Here is a 24,057-nt window from a genome sequence, read left to right as displayed (position 1 = left end):
CTTAATAATATACTGGGGAATACCCATAATACCCTGTACTTTCAATCATGACTATTCGAGTTTGATTTGCATTATTGAGTTTGTATTTTATGGCCTGTTCAAAGCAATATTTTGCCCTTATCTCCCTCAGTAGCCATCCTCAGTAGCTGGGTTTATAATTCAGCCCCGAACTGCTGTTCTGTTTCATTATTCATCCTAATTACATTTACTCTTAACCGACGTGTGTATCAATTAACATGATGACAGTTACCCAGCCTCTATAAACCACCTCGTTTACTTCAGTGCAGTGTGTAGCAGTAAATACAGCTGTTTGAGTGTATCTGTGTGCAGTGAAATATAATACTGGTTACTGTAACATGTTTCGATTTTTCCACTGGTTCTTCAGTTCTATGGATTTACAGTATATCGCATTTTCTTTTCTATGCGGATTCCAAGTGAGTTGGAGGTATATAAGTTGCTAGATACAGTACAGTATATGTCCCTCTTTTGTGTCCTGACAGATTTTTCGTGATGTACCTCATCAACAAGGATGAAACCGAACACACAGGACAGGTATGATAGAGTCTTTTGTTTTCAATGAATGTTCCAAATCTTAACACACAATAAAGTGGTTGACATTTAGAGTACCAAAAACGTTCCTTCCACTAGCACTTCTGACAGTTCTTAGTCATTCCTTCCCCAACGATTCCTTCACAGCTGAATGAGTCATTAATTCCAACATTTCTAATGGTGATAAAACTGTCCTTCATAAAAGCCATCCAAATTAAGGCATGCTCCCATTTATGATCATGAACATCATAAAAAGAAATGTAATGGGGAATTACGTCTTCAAAAACCTGTTATAATTGTGTTACTCTACAGTCAATTATTCGTTCATTTATCCACTCATTGCAGTTGGCTGTAGGCTATAACTTTCAAGTTGTATTAAAAAGAAAGTTCTGTTTTTTTTCTTCGGGTTGTCCGTCCGTCCGTCTGTCCCATGATCGTTAACACAATCTCAGGAACGCCTTGAGGGAATTTCCTCAAATTTGGCTCAAACGTCCACTTGGACTCAAGGATGAACTGATTAGATTTTGGTGGTCAAAGGTCTGGGGGTGTCCCATGTGACAAAGGTCCCAGGCCAGATTCAAACCCACAGCGTCTCAGTTGCACCTTACTGACGGGCAGATGAAAACCTGAAATAGTCTCACAAATTGAATCTATAGATTTATGTACATGGACACAATTTTGCCGTCTTTCTCTTTTGCAGGGAAAGCAAGAGATGTTATAGGCTACAAAATGTAGGATATTGTAGGCTACAATATACTGGGTATTACAGTAATAGATTTTGTAGCCTATATTTCTCACTTCCGGCTGCTATACATGCTGTTGCACTGTGCTGTCTGCCTGCACGTGCGCTGTCAGTCCTCTTTGCTCCGTGATGTTATCAATTTATGAATTTATTTTTCACTGCGTGAGAAAATAGACTTGTAGTGTGCGTGTCATTGGCGACTTTCTGCGTGACAGTTGGTAGTCCTGGTCGGGATCAGACTAGTGTTGCCAGACAATTGATGGGAGTATGATTGCCTAGTCTGACATGATGACATCATGCCTCGTCTGACATGGTGACATCATGCCTAGTCTGACATGATGACATCATGCCTAGTCTGACATGATGACATCGTGAAAGACAAACAATATCCTCTATCTGATCCCAGCAGGGGAGTGAGACCTTCTCAATACCAATGTATCTAGAGAGGAAATAGGATTATTATGAGATGACACGGGACAGGACAGGCATACATTTGAAGAATTTCATATTTGATTTATATTCTCCGTGGATGCTCTCTAGATTGCTATTCTGATTGAACCAATGAGCTGATAATCAAAGGATCGATAAAAGATAGTTTGAGACAGTAGTGATAAATAAGATCTTTTCACTTTGCCAGGAATCTTACGTGTGGAAAATGTACCAGGAGCGTTGCTGGGAATTCTTCCCTGTGGGAGACTGTTTCCGTAAGCAATATGAGGATCAGCTTGGATGAGGGGAAATGAGAGAACTGAGAGCCTCCCTCGATGTCATCACACAGACCTGATGACCTTGGACTCACCAAATGACCGTGAATGTTGTGTGTGCACTACTCTGACTACCCTACACAGACTTTGTGAGAGTGATCTTACCTTAACATAATTAGCAAATAGTTCTAATTTGTATTGTATTGTATACTATTGAATCAGTTACTAATGTGTGCTTTCTAAATTGTTTTCATTCAGAAGAAAATATAATCTGCTCTTTTGTGTGCTATGGATTTCCTGTAGTCAGGGAATTGGTAAATGGTAAATTGACTGCATTTATATAGCGCTTTTATCCAAAGCGCTTTACAATGTGCCTATATTCACACATTCATACACCAAAGGCGGCAAGCTGCCACGCAGGGTGCTGGCACAGCCATCAAGAGCAATTTGGGGTTCAGTGTCTTTCCCAAGGACACTTCGACATGCGGACTGGAGGAGCCGGGGATCGAACCACCGAACTTCTGATTGGTGGACGACCCGCTCTACCTCCTGAGCCACAGCCGCCCCACGAATTGCCCATTTTATGGATTTACTGAGTCTGCTACAAGTGTATTCACAGGGTAATGTAACAGTCAGTTTACTAGTGGGGCGGCATAGCTCAATATATGAGACCAATCGTTCATTTTGTGATAAAAGCACCAAATTTTGCAAATGTGTTCAGATATATATTCTGAACAAAACTGGATATTGGGGCATCGCAAATTTGCCTCCTGGTGGCTGTGGCAGACATTTTTCAAAATGGCCACCATCGTTTTGTCAATATTTCCTATCCCATTGGACCCACATGCAATACCAGACATAATATAGATCCTAGTAAGCCTGAGAACCAAATAAAAATAGTCATTCAAAATGATATGGACTTTTACAAAGTAATTGGTCATTTCATTATATTATGTGTGTACATTATAGGCCATATTAGTGTGGCTATACAAAATGTATCCTCTGCATTGAACTTAAACACAACACTAGGAGCAGTGAGCAGCCACAGTACAGCGCTCAGGGACAAACTCCAGTCCTTTTGCCAGAGCCTCGATCAGGGGCACTGACAGTATTAACCCTAACATACATGTCTTTGATGGTGGGAGGAAACTGGGGCACCCGGCGCAAACCCACACGAACACGGGGAGAACATCCAAACTCCACGGGGAAAGGATCTGGGATGGACCGGGGTTCGAACCTTCTTGCTGTGAGGCAACAGCGCTAACCAGCGTGCCGCCACTTGCATCTCCTCTCCTCTCCTCTCCTCTCTTCTGTATTCTTCAGCACTTTTCCCATATACCATTATCAGCTGTAGGATGCCAGCATGTCTCTCCCAGAGCCCAGGTCCATATATTGCCCTGGAAATGGATCATAAGGCTTAACGATGTGATGGACCAGTGCCTCGGACAGCCCAGGAACTCTTCGGAGTGTCTCCAGGCGTAACTCATTGACTACAGGAGCGTGGCGTGTTTTGTTAAGCTGTTAAAGCTGAGCCAGTGTGAATGTGCGCAAAGAGTTGAGCAGCAGGGTGACGGGCGTGTGGGAGTGCCTCCTACAGATATTATCCTCATTATTCAGAGGTCGAACGCCGGGTTTGAGTATTAGACAGGCTTCACTGATATGGATGACACCAGTCAGCAAGTGGTGTGTATTCATGTTGCTTTTTGCTACGGCTCATTGATGAAACGGAGAAAGATTTATTTGAGGAACTCTTACAAAGCATGTCTGAAAAACAAAGTGCAGGATTATGTTCTTTGCTCAAACAAAAAGTTCACTAAGTGGCTGGTTTAAGTGGCCATTGCAATAATTGAAATGAGGCTATTCTAATAGAATGTCAATTTGTTTCTGCCAAGCTGTAATAAAAACGGGACTTATGGAATATGGATTCTTTCATTCTTGGAGCACTTACAAGACCATCCCCTGACATGGATGGTTGAATTTCCGTAAGGATGATCGCTACCAGCCCCAAAGACTGAAATAGCCTATAGTGGATAGGTTGCCATATCAGCCTTTGTCCAGACAGAGAGAGAGGAATGTGAAAACCCACTCATCAAAAGCCTATAACTTTTGGAAATTAATCCCCTTCTAGTATGTTTGAAAATCCATCATACGAACATCAAACCAATGGACATCCAAGCCGTCGCTGTGGTTTTCTCACACCACAGATCCTGTAGACATAAAGCACAGGTCTTGCAGGCAACAACCCTCTGCTATTTTCATTACTAGAACACCGTAGGACTTGGGTTAGGGCACACGTCTCCCTGAAAGTCAACCCAAATTAAATATACATGTTGGTTCAGTCCACATCCGCCTGATCAAAAGGTATTGTGGGCAAGATGGATGTTTGCTTCCCTTCTAGTCTTCATGGACTTTCCATTCTGTGGTTGAGACATGGTCTGGATCAAGGTTATTATAGTTAACGAAAACTAACGAAAAAACGAAAACTAGAATGTAAAAAACATGAAATAAACTGAAATAAAAATAAAAACTAAGCTTTACAAAAAAACGATAACTAACTGAAACGGTATTGTGTGTTTACAAAACTAACTAAAATAAAATAAAATTGAAGAGAAAATGTCCTTAGTTTTAGTCTGTCAGTTTACAGTATTTCATACATAATAAGCCTATATTTTGAGTGGAGATGAAATCTATTTTCCTAGATCTATCATACTTTATGACCCTTTTGAATCTCACCCCTGACAAACATCCCATATTACAAAAAAAAGAGGAAAGGGGCAAAAAAATACTAAAACTAACACTGAAACTAATAAAAACTAAACTAAAACTAAGCATTTTCAAAAAATAAAAACTAAACTAAACGATCAAACCCACCTTAAAAACTAATGAAAACTAAACTGAAATTGAAAACAAAAAGTCAAAACTAATAAAAATAAAAACTAATGAAAAAATCCAAAACTATTATAACCTTGGTCTGGATCTGGTTTGGGCATGGAGCATAACCAGCTGAATTTACTCTGTGTGCTCAAAATATGAACAGAAACATAATATAACTGTACAGTAACACAGTCAGCAGCACAGACAGATCATGTCTGTACCATCTAAACAGAAAGGAACAAATTCATCTTCTTGAGAAAGGCATGAAAACCCTGTTCTGAACGGGCAACTGACCCGTGTTTGGACCGGTTTGGACCGCAGTCAGCTTCTTCACTGGTGTCAGTGGCGCTGGAGCCGACATGTGAGCTGCATCATTACTACAGCTATTTGAGAAGTGTGGATAGCAGCTCCACCCACACATAAATCCACTGCCACTTCCCCTAGTCACCATTTTTCAACACCAACTCCCAGCTAGACAGATGGAAATTGGCGCATATATACTGTTATACAACTATACTAAACATTTATACTTACATTTCTGAGAGTTATTTTGCTTGTCTGGCACAATATAGAAAGCCACTTGACTTGAACTGACTTGATCTGGTGGTCTCAAGAACGGTCTTGAGACCACATTCTGATGGTCTCGGGCTTGGTCTTGACTCGGTCTCGGACAAGCCGGACTCAGGATTTTATTTCAAGACCAGTCGAGACCACAAGGCCCATTCTGAGCCAGGAAAACCCCTGTTTTCCATTGTGTGAAATTATTCTCTCCTGCAGATCAACAGGTTTACATTTCAAATAAGTGTTTGTTTCAACAGAACCACTATGTTTCTGTTAATTAACAGCATACTCCCACATAACATCATACAGGTCATTTCATAGGCTACTGTGTAATTTACCAATCAGTGACAGTTTGTGGGAGTCATAATTTAGCAGCTTCGTTCTGCCCACTGTGTTGAGCCTTTCCAAAGGTCAGTAATATGGAATTGCAGTGTCTTAAAATCAAAGGATTGGCTTCTGTCATTGAGTATATACTTTACAACCATTTGTATCTGACTAAAATTCCCAAATAATGATTTATTTTGTTGTTGGCAGAGCAAAGGTGTAGCTTAAGCCATGATTACTTTACTTTATTCGTTTATTTGGGAGGGACAAAGCATAATTAACGTTGAAACGTATAAAATGATACAAGTGTAAAAAAATGCCGGATTTAGCACGAGGCTAGTTTCCATCCGTATTAAAGTATCATGGTCTTGAAAATGATCGGACCCCCCCCCCCGCACCGCCCGCCTCGGTTTAGGTGGTCTCGACCCCAACACTACCACATGGATCTCATATTGCTGCATCAGTAAGTTCATGATACGGCAGCTTTTCTCTTTTATATATGCAGTGTATGAAGAGCTATACGGATATGAATATCTTGACATATTATTGAATCACCCATATTCTCTCAAAGCACAAATGAAACATCCCTCAGTGTAGAGTGTGAGGAAGCCTGACCAGAGTGGCTGGAAAAAGTAGGAGGCAGACTCAGAGACTTGTCCAGGTGTACCAAAAAGGGGTTTATATTATATGTAAATTATATGTAAATTTTACAAAAATGCAGCATGCTACACAAAACATTGACAAAACAAATGAACAGTTAACACAGCTTAACTGAACAAAACTAAGAAGCTTTAACCCATCAGCTGCACACATCTACACAGGTTTTATACAACAGTTATAGTTCCGGCCGGGCAATTTGATTGGACAAGAGGGATCCTACCAGTGCCGATATTTCATGATAACGCACTGGCGCTTCACTGTGTGTAGATCACTCCGCTTCAAAGCTGCTCTAATCAACAAAACGCTTCACAGCTGTAGAGTAGACAGTAGTAAAGTAGACAGCCTGCAGTTAATTAGGCTGATTAGGCTACATTCTCTGCAAAGCAGAAAGCTGAGGGGACTATTTTTGTTGGCGGAGGAATAAATAGAGAAATCATATATTTCCTCAGCTTTTTGTCATTTTTTTAATCAGCTTTGTTTAATAGAACTGTTGTATAAAAGCAATATCACACTCGAGGTCATGCTGTTGTTGTCTAATATCGGCACTGCTGTGATTATCTTCGACCGAATCACAGCAGTGCCGATATTAGCCAACAACAGCACTCCCTCTCGTGTGATATTGCTTAAATATAGCCCCAGACCCCTCAATCAGCAAGAGCCAATCTCAGCTAAACCAATGTTGCAGGTAAGTCCATGCCTCTCCTGAAAACAGGTACACAAAGTCATCCACTGTTACAAAACACAGGTGGAAACCCTCACACACAGCTTACCATTAAAGAGACGTTTGCAATCTTACATAACAGATCACAAATCAACATAAATAACTCACATAGCATAAATTACTAACATAAATTACCTCCCCCACATACTTGGTCTCACCAGTGACATCACTAATGATGATGATGTCTTGATTGCTTGATTGAATCCAGGTGATGGTGAGTAACACTGAAATGAAATGCCCAACTTGTAATTTCAGAGCTGAACCAATCAACAGTAGGCTAACTTAACAGTACTTGTCAGTGTTTTGTTTTAATCAAATGGTGTTGGTGATGTAAGCTGTAACCAAACATAATGCGAAACACAAACAAACCCGGGATAGTATGCGAGTGCAAGTTACAGATTGATGATGGAATTATGGTTAAAACAAAGAACAAGCATGGCTAAAGCTGTATGTGAATGATGGTAAAATGTCTGTAAAAATGGGGGACAAATGGTGTTTTCTCAGTTTGAAAACTGCTGTGATTGGATCCCACTGAGGTTTATTGGTGTCACACACGCCATTTAAAAAGAGTTAAAAGTAGACTTGTCGATGGCACAGGGATAATATATAGACTGATGTGACACATAGGCAAAGGTAACTAAAAGAAGAGCTAGCCATCCGACTTTCGGCTTTGATGGGAAATCAATGCGATATGGATCCGTCATGTAGCCCTCGGGTTTTCATTATTCAAAGACATTTCGCTAATGTGCGTGTGTGGCCAACAATAAGAAATCTAGGAATTATGCACGGGCAGATGGCTTTAGATGAGCATATAACAGCTGGGTATGCATAGAGGGGGAGATAGTGAAATGATTATGAATATGGTTGAATATTGCCTCCGGTACCTGTTGTCTGGGAGATACTGCTTCTGCACCCAAATAGATCATATGAAAAAGTAACCCAAGTTGTAAATCAATAAGAGATGACAGGGGGGAAGGAAAGTGGATGAATAAGAATGCCTGTGAGTTTACTCGTACCTCAGGCCAGAGGTGTCCTGAATTAAACATGAGCGGTGACTCCTTTTGTTACTGTCTACATTTATTGCTGCTCTCTGATTTCAGTTGAGGCGCCGTTTGTCTCAAACTACCCCGTTCAGCATTATCAGTGTCCAGTCCTTGCTTGCTTGGCAGTCATTGTCACCTTGTAATACATGGTATTATTCATTCGGAGATGTTGTCGATGTATAGGGCTGCCTGGGACTTCATACGCTGTTTTAATTTATGAGGACATTCTCAGTCGGCACCATGCGCTCCCGCGTTACATCCTATGGTTACATCACTTGCTTTCCTGGGGAAGCTAAGGAGGTCTGGCTGTGGTTACTCCTTGGATGGGAAACCATGCATCTGGTGTTGGAGGACCAGTAGGAGGTGCTCTTCCCTCCGGTCTCATGATTAATATCCCCAATGCCCCAGGGCAGAGACAAGGACTTTGTCCTGTGAGTGCTGGCTCTCTGTGGTCATGAAATATCCCATTGGCACTTATCACAAGAGTAGGGATGTAACCGCGGCCGGTGCCCTGGCTAAATTCCCACACAGGCCTTAAAGACATGCTTGTGAATTAGGGCTATATAAATAAACTTGACTTGACTTGACTTGAGACTTGCCTTACAGACATGCTTGTGAATTAGGGCTATATAAATAAACTTGACTTGACTTCCTTCCATCATGGCCACCTAGTCATCCCTCGTTACTTAATTGGCACATGTCCTCAACTCCACCGTAATAGCTGATTCGTGACAGCGTTCTGGTGCAAACTGACTGCCATGCATCACCCAGGTGGGTGCTACACATTGCTGTTGTATTATTATTGTTATTATTTGTTGATATTTGCAAATGGTCACTTTCACCTCTAGCCTCTATGTGTTCTTGTGTGTGTTTAGTGCAATCGTCCTCATGAGCTTAAATGTTTGCAGCATTTATTTTCCAACCATGCAGTCATCTCCAGATACTCACCTCCAAAAACAGTTTGTCTTTGTTCAGTTCCGTTCCCTCTGAATTCCACGGCCCTGTTAGAAACACACTTGAAGTGTGCCTGTTGGCGATGCACATTAGCATAGGGCTTCTCAGGGCGATGCACAGGCAGGCTCTTGGTCATGCATTGACAATGAGGGAAGTTCTTCATTTTAAAGTCAGTGCGATGCGTTTGTAAGATTTAGGGGCTCATGAAATAGTGGCATTCCACATAAAATGCTAATACTGTGTTATCTAATGGCTAATGGATCAGTACAATATCATCACTAAATAGATTACCACATAGATTAAGGACAAATTGTGTTGCCAGTTGTAATGCAAATGTCCTTGGTTTGAAAGAATAATATGCCATCGCTTGGTGGTTCAATTTCAAAAGCAACAGTGAACGTGTTTCTACAGTAATAGTGGGGCAGTTTAGCTACAGCAGCTTAGACTTAGACAGCCCATGGAAACTGTAACTGCACTTAGGTTGTGTTGCCTAGTCTGAGATGGATCATCTCAGTGTCAAATCATACATTTCTTATGATGAGGAATTCAAATTTGGAACTTCAGAATTGCTCAGAAGTTTCCTTCTATCTCATAATTCAAGACTCAAAATAAGTGATTACCATAACTGACCAAACCTATAATCTGAGCCCCCACCCCCCCATTAATTCATCATGCTCCCATATCCAATTCTTTTTGGAGTGCCTTTGGCTATAAGTGCACTAATTATATGGTTTTATCGCAAAATGCACAATTGTTGCTTAATTGATGCTTAACTGCCCCACTATAAGTAACTGTAAGAGAAACCTAAGCAGGGCATTCCAATAAGGTGTTTAACTGACAAGGTTTGTGGCATATTTAGTACCTGCAACAACTATTTTGTATGTAGTAAGAGTTATTTCTACCCCCCTTTTTTAGGTTTAGGAGTGTTGTTAAACTGTCCATTATGTTTTGAATTTACTATTACATTGGACATTTCAAACCAACTCACAGCCTTAGAAGGCTTTGCATAAATGGACCCTGGAATCCAAGAAGAAGGCATCTGAAATCTGATTACCGGTACTCCCTTTCTACACCTCTTGCCCTTTTCCCTACTCTACTCCCTGGCTCTACGTTAACAAAGGAGGTGTTTTCTTTGCACCATCATCACATAGAGAAAATAATCCAAAATCTGCAGAGGTATCTCCGTGCTTCTTTTATGTTCAGACACGTCTCTTTTTTATTGCCTCAGACTGATTTAATGCCCTCCTGAATATTTATCCGGGTGCGTTTCATTAGTTGTCCCTCAATCGTTGACTTTCCCTCGGGCACTCCCCTTGAGGGAATCCCTCATTCCATTACTCTGTTTACTCAAGTGAACTTTCTAAAGTGCAGGCAGCATGGTGGTGCAATGGTAGGGTTTCTTTCTAAGGTAGCTACAGGCAGCATGGTGGTGCAGTGGTAGGGTTTATTTCTAAGGTAGCTACAGGCAGCATGGTGGTGCAGTGGTAGGGTTTCTTTCTAAGGTAGCTACAGGCAGCATGGTGGTGCAGTGGTAGGGTTTCTTTCTAAGGTAGCTACAGGCAGCATGGTGGTGCAGTGGTAGGGTTTATTTCTAAGGTAGCTACAGGCAGCATGGTGGTGCAGTGGTAGGGTTTCTTTCTAAGGTAGCTACAGGCAGCATGGTGGTGCAGTGGTAGGGTTTATTTCTAAGGTAGCTACAGGCAGCATGGTGGTGCAGTGGTAGGGTTTCTTTCTAAGGTAGCTACAGGCAGCATGGTGGTGCAGTGGTAGGGTTTCTTTCTAAGGTAGCTACAGGCAGCATGGTGGTGCAGTGGTAGGGTTTCTTTCTAAGGTAGCTACAGGCAGCATGGTGGTGCAGTGGTAGGGTTTCTTTCTAAGGTAGCTACAGGCAGCATGGTGGTGCAGTGGTAGGGTTTCTTTCTAAGGTAGCTACAGGCAGCATGGTGATGCAGTGGTAGGGTTTCTTTCCAAGGTACAGGCAGCATGGTGGTGCAGTGGTAGCATTCTTGCCTCGGCCTCGCACTCTCGCCTCACAGCAAGAAGGGTCCTGGGTTCGATTCTCACCTGGGACGTGGTTGGCACTGGGGGTATGTCTCCCCACGCCTTCGGCACCTAGTGCCCAGGTGGTCTATCTCACGAAAAGGGCCTCTCGGGAGAGACCACCTAACATTTCACTCAGACCAAAACCTAAAAAGAATGACATGAAAAAATATTTTTTTAAATTAGCAATTTTTTTTAACGTTTTGGTCTGAGTGAAATGTTACGTGGTCTCTCCTGTTTCTAAATATATCTGAACCATTTGGTTTGAACAAGTAAAACTATTTTTATGGACAAATAAATGGATGAAGCAGGAAGTAGGCGGTCACTTTGCCTCTCTATATATATGTGGGGAAAGGGTGGGGGGGGGGCAGGAATGTACCCGAGTGCCTTCTTGCTGTGAGCCGACATCACAAACCACTTGCAAATGATAGATATTTTGAAATTGACTGTTTTTTCTCGAGTCACATCTGCTGCCTATCTGAAGCAATATTTCTTAGATCATATTGTCACGTTTTCCACAGGAATCGTTTCATGACATTCAGTACAACCCAAATGTTTCAGCCACGACGCCACAGAGTTGTCTTGTAACTGTCTTCTAGGAAACATGCATTACCACCAGTGAGGGAAAGGCAGGGCTTTTCACATTACCATTTAGATTGGACAACTGCATGCCAAGAGAAAGCCAATTACTCAATGAGGGGTTAGTAAGGAAAAATGCAGAGACGGGCATTTGGAAAGAGAGAAGGAATAGATATCTCTATATTTGCCTATCGTTGGATCCAGTGTCTGTTCCTTTAAAAACTGCAGACAGAATGGTTTGTCTCTACAGGACTATTCACACAGTGATCTGAGGCACTGAATTGTGAAAAGAGATTTAACTCAAATTGGCAAATTGGCTTAAAGGTAAGAAAGAGCACTTGGGGAAATTATGTATTTTCCAGCCACATGGAATCATCTGTATTCCACAAAATCAACTTTGTAGAACATTTTGATTGGCAGGAATGATTGTAACTTTTAACTTTAATTCGATATATTGTTGTGCAGAAATGGTGACTTTAACCTGAAGCCAGAAGAGATGAATATGAACATTATTCTTAATCATCATATCTTTTAGCCTCTGTCGAGCAGAGGCTAAAAGACCAGTTTCTTCAGACCTGGCACTGGGAGCTTCAGAGTATGTCTTCATGTGACTTTTATTGTGAAATTAAGGAGGTTTTCAAGTTCGAAAAGTACTTATTTTGTGAAAATGTGAAATCTCGTCAAGCGTTATGTAACCTTAGACTCTCCAACAACAGAATACCAAAGATAATAGGTAGATACAAAGGTCTAGAGAGGAGCAAACGGTTTTGTAATGTGTGTACTGGAGACTTCCTAGGAGACGAATTTCATGTAATTTTTGAATGTAAAAACCAAACTATTGATGAAGCTAGAAAAAAGCTATTGCCTAAATTCTATGTTAACCACCCATCCATGGCCAAATGTATACTTTTATTCCAAACATGCAAGCAAAAGTTACTATATAAACTTGGTGCCTTTTTGATTTCTGCATTACCTCTTTTCAAATAATTGTTTCCTTTTTGTTTTGTTTTGTTTCCTCTTAAGCTATAAGCTCTACGTATATGTATACATTTGTGTTTACACATTATGTTTTGTATCCCTGCTGTGAACTGTTTACCATGCACAACAATATTGTTTATGTTTCATGTAATGTACTCCACACCACAATTGTGGTCTAGAGTGAAATAAATGATTGATTGATTGATTGATTGATTGAATTTTGTAAAGACTTTCAACCAGAGTCTGAAGCCTTGGTTTAAAAGAGCTTCAAAGCCTTCAGAAATCTATTGGTATCCATAACTGCTTTTATCCTTTGTTCAGGTGTGAGTGTGAATACGCAAGTTCTGAAGAAGGAATTCAATAAGGTCAGATCCTTTTAACATTCTAGTGTGTTTTCCTTCCTAAAGCCAGTCTGCTTAGCAGTTGCTTTTCCCACAGTCACGTCTATGTGTTACAGCCCAAACAGTACCTGGAAAGGGAGAACCTGCAAAGAAGAGAATATTGGTATATTTTAAATTTATGTTGATGTGACAAATACATATTTGACAGAATGTACTCTCCCTTCCAGCAAAACCCCAGAATAAGCTGTGCCGACTCTTAAAACCATTTCTGTTTCGCCTCTTCATTTAACCAAGTAAGGATATTTTGGCATTTTGTTTAGCATTACTCACTGGCTGCAATTAATCTTGTAACCAACAGGACTGATTAATAAGCTGTATTTAGGGTAGTCAATAAGTGTACTATACAAACTAGCTACAAACTTATTCTGCCTATAATGTCTGTTGTTTCATTCCTAAATGATACATCTCCCCTGTGTCTTACAAAATTATAAAACTTTTATTTATGATCACAATCTTAATTATTTTACCAGTAGCACAAGTTATTTTGAGAATCGCATATATCTATATCATACTGACTGATGAGACCATGTACATTGGAACACCCACGGGCCGGATGCGAACCCATGACTGAGCATCTGATGTCATGGACCACCGTAATTTGGCGTCACTCCACTGTGAGGTCATCGATGATGATCTCTGTGGTTCTTACCGGTCATTTGTGGCAAGTTCCCATCTAAATAATCCAGCACAAAATAAGCAGAAGCTACAACTTCCCTACAAAGTGCCCCCTTGAGGGTTAATTCTATATGTCTGTTTCTTCACTGGTTTTAATTGTTTTGACTACAAAATCAACAATGCCTAACTTTCAACCAAACTCAATTTCGTGCTACTGAATTTCCTCCATACAAAGTCAATGCTAATTTATTTGGGAAAACCAAATGGTTTTGTATGCAGATGGAAAACAATCTTGTTTCAGCAATGCTGGTGGGTTTTAGGCATTTCATGCCAAACTTTGTAATGAATATAAAACGATAGAAAATGTTATGGCTGAAAGGGGAGCGTTGAAAAAAGTTACTGGGGAGATCATACTAAAATGAATAGTGTGTGCTGTTCCTGCTGTGAGTTCATGTTAGGGCACATAATCTGCCCAAATAGACTTCATAGGGGGAAAAACTGTCACACAGAAAACCTGTCAATCAGTATTAAACTAGATGGCAAAAAGATACCGGTCTTAAAGTATTAAGGTCCAATCAATCAAGTTTAATGCGAGCACATCATTTCAGTGGGATAATCTGAGATCATTAGCACTGTATTAAATATTGGTGGAGAAATAGAAACAAGGAGGGGGAGAGCCAATGCAAGAGTTCTGTTGAATTCTGTAGTTCAATCTAGTGCTCGTCTAGAGGTGTTTGAAATGCAAGACATGGGGCTCCTTTCTGATAACTGCACATATCATCCTGTTCATTATGCTCTGAGGTTCAGTTTAGCATAGAAACGTGACAAACGCTGCTCGCACCCAAACCCATCACCCCGGACCCCTCCTTCACAAAGCATGATGCATTTTGCCAGACTGTCATCGTAAGTAGAAAATGTATATTATTAGTTGACACGCTGCACGAGAAAAGGTGTCAGAAAATCGGACTCAAAAAGGAAGCATCCTGTTTCGAAATAATATCGGAACCGTTTGGTTTTGAACAAGTAAAAACTATTTTTATACGCATTTTTACGAAATGTCTATGGGAAAATAAATGGCGGATGAAAATCTCTGGTACAGTGCTGAAGCAGGAAGTGACGTTCCACTTTGGCTCTCTATTGAGCAACAGAACACACTACTAACTCCAGGCAGAGCTGCCGGCGACTGGGTTCTGATCTATACCACATGTCCACACCGTCTGCCAATGAGTGATAAGCCTCCACCAACCTTGCCATACCTGGGCCCAGCCCGGGCCGGCACAGGATGGCATGGCTCTGCCTGGCTGTGGTGGCGAGGCAGCTGAATGAGGGTGATAATTATGTGTGAATGAATAGCTGGAGCGCTGGCAGGTGGACTTGTATCCTGTCAGGCTGTCACATAAAATGACCCTGACATTGTAAAGGGCTGTTATCAGCCCCATACACAGATGCACACATCGTCACAATACACATCCTACTACTATAATTGGCGGCGTGGCCATTCGTCCAGAGTCCAAAATAGAGAGGCAAAGTGACCGCCTATACTTCCTGCTTCAGCACTGTACCAGAGATTTCCATCTGCCATTAATTTTCCCATAGACATTTCGTAAAATGCTTATAAAAAATAGTTTTACTTCTCAAACCAAGCGGTTCAGATATATTTAGAATCGGGAGAGACCATAGAACATTTCACTCGGACCAAAACTACAAAAATCAAAAAAATATTTTCTTTAAATTAATTTATTTTACGTTTTGGTCCTAGTCAAATATGGAATATTATGTGGTCTCCCCTTGTTTCTAAATATATCTGAACCGTTTGGTTTGAACAAGTAAAAAAAGATTTATAAGCATTTTACGAAATGTCTATGGACGACCCCCCCCCCCCCCCCAGCATGTAGTGGTGGTCGTCCAGGCCCAAGGGCATCAGGTCCACGGGCCTACACAGCAGGTCCTCTGCCTGGGCAGCAGTGGCCAACGGCAACGCCAGCTCCTTCATGAAAGAGGGTACTTAGCCTCCTCTGGCAGCTGTTCTTCATTCTCCAGGGACTCTGCAGCTCTCAGCCATGGAGTGAGCATTGGAGTTGGATGTGTTTCAGTCGAAGCCGTAAGATGCCACAGAGGTGTGGCACCATCTCCATTAGGAGTGGGACAAAATATCGAAATGTCGATTGTGATCGTCTTGCGATACATTGATACACTGGGGCATATCGTGATACCATATCGTGACTGAAATGTGTACTTTTCGTATTAATGTTTTTTTCTGTTAACTTAATTTGGAGATTGAAAATATTTTAGTGAGGCATTATTTTAGCAGTCGGGTGAAAAGCGGCTGCCAACTGCACATGTATCTGAGGAGGCAGATTTTTTTTATCCTTCCTTTAAACATTTTATCTTCACACGTGGAATTGTGGACAAGTTGCAGTCAGTTTGTGTTAAAGAGGCAATATGCATTTGTACATTGTTTTCATAATTCCTGCTCTTTTGCCGTTTTTAGAGGTATTTTTTCCTCTTCAGGTCTACAGATATTATAGTGATGTATCGTACATAAAATGTCATGCAATGTATCACTTATCACAGCATAGCTGTATCGTGATACCATCATTGTGATAAGTATTGTGATAGTATCGTGAGTTACTCTGTGATTCCCACCCCTAATCTCCATCCTCCTCACCATTTCCTGCTGACGCCCATGATCACGGGCGCATCAGGGTGGTTTATCTCCAGCTCGCCATCTGTGTCGCTGGCCTCATCTCCCGATGTAGAAGGGGATGAAGAGGCGGAGGTGGGAGGACTTCCCAGGACTTCATCGGCGGGGAGTGTCTCAGCCTCCTCCTCCCCATCGCCTTTCTCTAGGTGAATACCCAGGTCTTGCTGCTCCTTGTCAGGCTGCACCAAAGTTGAAACGGGAGTCGGCTGCTTGTTGGACCGGGACTCCACCCAAGAGTTGCTGTCATAGTCACAGAGTTCCTCTGACACGCTTGTCTCACTGCTGCTGTGGACAGCCAGAGCCGTGGCGCTTTGGGTGCTGGACTGGGACATGCCGACAGCTGGGGGAGCATGTCGGGCCCATGTCTGCTCGAGGCCTGAGGTCTTCATCTCCTCATAGTCTGACTGATGCCCGTGGGGCTCTTGCGCTGACTGAGGAGCTATGGAGGGACTAGTGATGTCCAACCATGCCTGGGCAGAATGGGCGAGTGTCTCAGATTCTGCTGCACCATGCAGCGAGGTTTGCTGGGCCCAGGCAGCGGTCTGGGGACCAGAGCAGCTGAAGTTGTCCAAACAATCTTCATTAAAATCGTCTTCATCTGCATTCCCACAGCTCTCCAGGTCACTGCTCTCTGTCACCCCATCACTGGGCATCTCTACATCATCATCCTCCTCCTGTTCCTGGTGGTGGAACAACACCTTGTGATGTTCCTCCACCCTCTGCGAACTCACATCCATGTCATCTACCCGCTCCTCAACCTCCTCGTTGGCCAGCATCTCCACATTGGTAGAACCCATGGAATTGACATTTCCCACAGAGCCATGGAGGCTTGAATCAATCAGGGCATCTGAGCTCTGGGTGCCCTCCAGGAGTGGGGTCTGCTGGGCACTGCTCAGGTCAGAAAATCCTTGTTGCCGGCTGCTGGTGCAGCTGCTCACATCCTCAGAGTCCATGCCAGAGAGCAGGTCATCAGCATGCCAGCCTGAGGGGCTGACCTCGAGCTCCTCGGAGGGCTGGGAACTGCTCATGTCAGTGAAGAAGGATGAAGGCTGATGGCCCAGTCTCCTCTGTTCCTTATCTTCCTTTTCCTCAAACTCATCTTCCTCATCTTCATTTTCCTCAAACTCATCATCATCCTTGTTGATTTCCTCAGCTTTCTCCACTGCCTCCTCCTTTTCATTAGGGGAGATCAGTGCCCCAGAAATGAAATCATCCATGGGAGAGGCTCCCAACAACTGATGCTGAGCCTGCATACTGAAGGCATCTGCAGATTGACCTGTGGAGGTAGGCATGAAGAGGTTCTCCCCCTCCCAGTCCTCCTCTTCTTCTTCATGTTCCTTTTCTGTCTGGAATGTCATCTCCACCTTGGCTGAGCTATGAGGAGCCATGGTAGGAGCAGCCATTGGCTGGCTCGTGTCCCAGGGATCAGGCCAGTCAAGCATGTCCAGCAGAGGACAGGTGTCCTCTGGCTCTCTGACAGGAGACATGGGGCCCTGTGCGGAGCAAGGATAAGACATGACAGTGGTTCCCAGGGAAGGGACTGACACGTTAGCAGGCTCCTCGAGGTGAACCAAGTCCAGCTCTGCAGAAAGCTGAGGGATGGAGACAGGTTCATGGACTGTTTCAGGTTCTAGTTCTTTTGGAGTTGGTTCTCGCACTGGTGCTGCTGGCACTGGTTCATAGACTGTTTCTGGGGTGGGTTGTGGAGTTGGTGCTTGTACTGCCTCGAGAGTTTGTTTGGCCTGGCTGGAAACCAGTTCCATTGCCTCTACAGAAGGTACCTCAAGGGCTGCAGCTGGATCTGGCTCCTCATGCCTGGTGACGGCAGCAGCAGCCGCTGTAGTAGCGGCTACAGCAGCAGCAACTTTGTTCCCTTCATTCTCTTCAGGGTCGGGCTCGGCAGCTGTTGTAGCTTTGGCGCCATGTTTCACAGGAGCCGTGGTGCTGCTGCACTCAGTTCTCTTGGGGCTGGAGGTCTTGTTTGCAACCTGTCTGGAGCCGGGGGCCTTGGAAGGTGTGGGCCTGCTGTCTTGTGTTATGGGGCGGGTGGGTGTCTTTGTGTCTGCAGCCTTACTTGCAGGAGGCTTTCTGGTAGTGGTGGAGTCTGATTTGAAAGCTGTTTTGGGGGGCTCTGGTTTGGTGGACTTTGTTGTAGATGCAGTGAAGGTGAGGGGAGATGCTGCAGGCCTTTTGGCTGCAGGAGTGGTTGCTTTGATGACATCTTTCTTTACAGGGCTCGTGCTCTTGGATACTTGTGATGCTGGATGCTTGCAAGCAGAGGGGCTGGTGGAGGTCGTTTTGTCAGCAGCGGGTTTAGGAGTGATGGTTTTAAGAGTGGCAGGCTTGACTGTGGATGTGGAGCTCCTGGCTGTGTTGTTGACAGTGGGGGGAGTTGAAGCTGTGGCAGGGTGAGGTGCTGCTGTGCCATTGGTCGGCCTCGTTGTCTTGGAAACGGGAAGCCTATCAGGCTTAGACGAGGCAGCAGAGCTCGGCTTGGTGGGAGATACAGAGACAGACTTGTTGGGAGTTGGGGGCTTCTTAGCAGCACCTGCAGTGATGCTGGTTTTGACACCGTTAGCAGTTGTGGATGTCTTCTTGATTGCTGTTGGTCCGGTCGTTGAATTCAGACCGTCCCCGGTGGCAGAAGGACAGGCAGTCCCTGCAGCATGTTTCTTCTCGTCCACATTCATGTGGGTGTTGGAGGCCGGGGAAACAGTCAAACCCAACGGTTTCTTGGACTTCTGCATTGGTGATGTCGAGATCTCGAGTTGTACGCGTTGCATGGATCCTACTCATAGCCTCTGCAGGGAAGGATTTATGACATCACTGATGATGTCAAATGTCTATGACATCATCATTATCTGCCATGAATCACTGATGATATCATCGGTATAGAATTGGTGATGTCACCAGTGATGTCACTTGAACAGTTTCCTTATTTGTGAAGATTATCTTACAGTTTCATACATTTATGAAACTCATGCATTTAACTGAAATTCCCTTACAAAAAAATCCCATTGACTTTTCCCCCTATGAACCGGACGTGTTAGCAGCCATGTTTTCTGTGGTACTCTATTGATTGGTTATTTCACCAGTGATGTCACTCGAGCAACTGCGATGTTATCAGTGAGTGATGTAATCAGTGATGTCACTCAAGCAATTGGCTTTATGAGCATGCTCAGTTGAGCAAATGTGGGTCGTCGCCGCCGCCGGACAATGGTCTTTGTATTTCCGCTTCCCAGCAGGAAAACAGCGCCCCCTCTCTGCTGTAGGGCTATAATACACATCAGGAAGAAGATAAATCACAAGCTCTGGCATGACAAAAAACTCTCGGTATTGAAGACTATGCAACATTCAAGAACACGAATAGCAATAGCCCGTTTCCACGCATTTCTCAGATCTACTCACATTTTCTCCCCAATTGTACTTGGCCAATTCCTCCTGCTCCGCCCCCTCTCTACCGATCTGGGGAGAGCCGTAGAGTAGCACATGCGTAAGCTTCCCCCGATACATTTGCAGTCGCCAGCCCTTCTTTTCAACTGACAATGAGGAGTAGCGCGTGGGAGGATCACACTATTCCCCCCCAGTTCCCCTCCTCCCCGAACAGGCGCTAGGCCCCCCCGACTGACCAGAGGAGGCGCTAGTGCAGCGACCAAGTCCCAACGGCTCCGCACGCTCAGACACGACCAATTGTTTCTGTGAGGAAAGTCTGCCCAAGCTGAAGAGGCGTATCAGTTCTGAAGATCAAGGAGTTATCCCGCCTCTAAAGCCATGAAGAAGTCGGAGAGAACGAAGAAGAGTCACAGGCAGTCACTTGTTGGTCTATTTTAATTAACTCTATTACACTCTGGCACGTCTCTGCTTATCGAACTATGGATATTCTTCAGCCGGCTGACTTCTCTGGATTGCTCTTTCCTTCTTATTATCTGTGCTCAACAGGTGCTTTCATTGTCAGCCTTCCATTCCAAAAGGGTGGTCTCATCCATGGCTCTCCTCCTTTCTTCCTTTATCACACCTCACACAGAACCTCAAACACACACGCGTGCGCGGACACACACTCACACACCACAAACACACACACACACACACACACACACACACACGACTCTCTTATCTGGAAGCCTTTGTACGGTGTAAATAAGCTCCAGTGACAACAGTTACTCAGCTATTGGAAGCGTCAAATTGTTCAGTTACCTTGACCTTAGTTCCAATCTAACAATTCATGGATTCAATTGTGATTCCCTCGAGGGTGTCTCTCCCTCTCTATCGTTCCTTTTGCTTCTCTCTCTCTCTCTCTCTCTCTCTCTCTCTCTCTCTCTCTCATACAGAGGACTGGAGGGAAGATTTGTTTAGACAACAACACTGGAACCCAGTTAGTGGGAAAGGGAAGCCCTTAATGGTCTCTGATTTTAGTTGTCTGTAAATTGGAATTAATTTGTCAGCTGAAACTGTATGATCATGATTGACACACGAGGAGATGAGGATTTGAACTGTTCTATGCAACAACACTATAATTGGTTCTTCACCTAGCCCAATTTAGAGCGACCCTACATCTCTCTAATAAGGAACACAAACATTTCACCCTGCCTGTTTGTGGCATTTTGTTTATCTAAGGTACCCACACACGCACACACACGCACACACACACACACACACGCACGCACGCACACACACACAGGCACGCACACACACACACACACACACACGCAGACACACACACACACACGCGCGCGCGCGCGCGTTTGCAGTGATATAACTTGGCAGCAACACTACTGGGAAGCATTATAATTGGACGTTTTAGAAATTTGGTTCAATGTGGGTTTTTTTGCGCGAGTGGGGGGGAATATATTTTATGTTCATGCATGCAGTATGTTGTGTGTACGAGAGAGAGAATGAGCGAGAGAGAGAGAGAGAGAGAGAGAGAGAGAGAGATTTGATGAGGGAGTTGAACACTAAACACAGCTTGGAATTTGTGCGAATATCAATCAACACTAATTAACCAAACAGCTTGTGCTTCAGACGGCCCGGCGTTTTAAATGTGTCACCCAGATTACCTTGCAATTATCTAGGTATATCGCTATAGTCCTTAAGCCCAGGAATGCATTTTGCTTAGCAGTGCTCTAGCAGTGTCACCTCCATTACACCATTTCATCTTGATATTTTAATCCGCATTATCCATACGCCATTAGCGATTACACAGCCTCGTTGCTGCAGTGTGCTTAAGGCAAGGTCCTTTGACTGGATTGTCATTTGGCACCGAACCGCCCTCTGCAGAGTTGTTTAATTTAGCACGATAATGTGAATGTGTCGCCTAATTTACCTGTCAATTTGAAAAACAATATGCGTTTATATCGCCATCGGTTCCAACGCAAACTCTTGTTCCTGTTGATTGCTTTTTGTTTTACACTTCACCTACTGTGACTTCCTGTTGGTTGTCTGTAACGTTTCAAAACGGACTGGATGCAATTTTTGACACACCGTGTTTGACGCTGTTGTGCTGCAGGCGCGAGAGCTGAAGTGCCAACATCAAGGCACTTGCTCGCATTTGCACTTGATCATCATGATAGGTCTATTTGAGCCTGGTAAACCAGCCGGTCACGTGAACTCACATTTCATTTGGTTCTGCGGGACCGGCGTCCGGCCTCAACTCTGGGAGGGCTGTCTGCAGAAACGGCAAAGCAGACGAGCCAATCAGCGACCTGCCTCGTAGTTGACATCGTAACCGGCCAATCAGAACGTCGCTAGCAGAACAGTAGTGGCTGCCTGCTTGTCTGTCCGCCTCGAGGAGTAATGTCAGCCTTCATCTAGTTTATAAACAGCCATAAAGTGCAGTTATGGCAGAAATAGACTGTTTGTAGAATAGAAATTGATAGCCAAAAGGTAAACAGTGAACCACTTGGAGGAAAACCACTTGTGATCAAAAAAAAGATGGAGCCAGGACAACAATTAAACAAGTAGAGGACTATGCAACAGCGGAGTTTCTGGGCAGAGAATATGTGTTTGCCGTTCTCCCGAGTGGATTTGAGTTTGACTGGATCCAACGCTGATTGGCTGAAGGAGTTGCCTGTCAAGGCAAGTTACCCACGACCCGCCCAACTTCCACCCACTGCAAAGACTGTTGTGAAGGCTTCAGGCCAGACGGGAACGAAGAACCAACGCTTACCAGGCTAGGTATATTTTATCTTGACATAAATTCTATCACTTGGCGTATATTCATTCCATTATATAACATTTTACAAACTTGCCGACTTGACCGCTGGTGTTAATGAATGAAATCCAAAACATCCTGTAGAGGTCCTTGAAGAGGTACTGTACCGATACGGATAGCGGTAGCGCTATCCTGAGCCGGAGTCCCACCAAACTAGATAATTTAGTACTAAGAAAACTGGTGTATATTTGTGTGCTTCAGAATAGATAGATAGATAGATAGATAGATAGATAGATAGATTGATAGATAGATAGATAGATAGAGAGCAACACTGTGCATGCACAAAGATGTCTGATGCACCTGAGTCTATTTCTGTCTTTCTCTCCCTCTGTCTGTTTGTCTCTCCTTGTGTGTGTGTGGACACTATCTCTCCAAGATGTTATTTGCACCTGTGGTTCTCGCTGTGCCAGTTCTCCCAGTGCTGGCAGTCTGCAACGCACCACCCAGTCCAATGGCACTCAGATGTGATCGTAAACACATCAGCAGTATCCTGGCACAGTGACAGGTGGTACTGAAGGGCACGTAAACACACACACACCAATTTCTGGGATTCAGGAAGATGTCCAGAGAAGGGACAGCCAAAGTGGTGCTGAGTTCAGTTAACTGCGAGGTGTAAAGAGTTCCAATACTCCATGTGCCTGAGAGATGCCTGCAGACTAAAAGTTAATTCAAAATGTTCTTAGTCCTTTAGTCATTTGGCAGATGACAGATGACATGTTGGGCTTTTTTTCCGGTACGTAAACAACATCAACAAGCAATTCTTGATAGCTCTGTCCTGGAAAAAAATGGAAATACCATCAATACAAGTTTGGAAGAGGGAGATGGCAGCCTGTATGGCACTAGAACGCCTGACTTATATCAGTAGAGGAAGGGCAGAAGATTTTGAGAGGGTATGGGACCCTCTGATATAATTTCTAGCTCGTTGATGTACAGTTTTTTGTTTTTTATTTTTTATTTTATTTTTTGTCTTTGTTTCGTTTTGTGCTATTTATCATTGTTTTGCTTAGTTTATTTTTGTCTTCTTAATATAATTATGTAATATGTGAATTTGATTACTATTGTCAGTATGTATATGTAATATATGTGGGGAGAAAAATGTGAAACTGAATAAAATTATTGTAAAAAAAACAAAAAAACAAGCAATTCTTAGGCGGTGCAGCCACTTCTATAAGTGTCTGTGTGTGAGCAAGGGATGTTCAATGGAGATGTGTGTGGGGTGGGAGGAGATTTAGCCTAGGCCCCGCCCCCAGCTCCCTGGTCCGCACAGACAGAGACACAGGCCTAGACAGAGAGAGAGAGAGAGCATAACTAATTTCCTCATTGGCAAGACGATTTGGTACCTATGGAGAGAGCGACTCAAAACAGAGGGGGGGGGGTGCGCTGAGGAGAAGGATGGGACA

The 24,057-nt window shown here is 43.5% G+C and overlaps 1 protein-coding gene across 1 annotated transcript in view; it reads left to right on the top strand.

The window, feature by feature from the left end:
* Positions 1 to 2,024, top strand: part of LOC310789095 (ryanodine receptor 2-like) — a gene marked incomplete at both ends in the record, with an annotated part of 94,003 nt that extends 91,979 nt beyond the window's left edge. Inside the window, 2 exons of the mRNA XM_083650691.1 lie at positions 501 to 552; positions 1,929 to 2,024. Of these exons, the coding sequence (XP_083506817.1) occupies positions 501 to 552; positions 1,929 to 2,024 (148 nt within the window). The remainder of the gene's footprint in view (positions 1 to 500; positions 553 to 1,928) is intronic.
* Between the last annotated feature and the right edge of the window lie 22,033 nt (positions 2,025 to 24,057).

This window comes from Poromitra crassiceps (genome assembly GCF_964638095.1).
Source record: "Poromitra crassiceps genome assembly, chromosome: 14".
Taxonomy (NCBI): domain Eukaryota; kingdom Metazoa; phylum Chordata; class Actinopteri; order Beryciformes; family Melamphaidae; genus Poromitra; species Poromitra crassiceps.
Note: the sequence above shows the minus strand (reverse complement) of the source record. Positions and strands in the feature narration are given on the sequence as shown.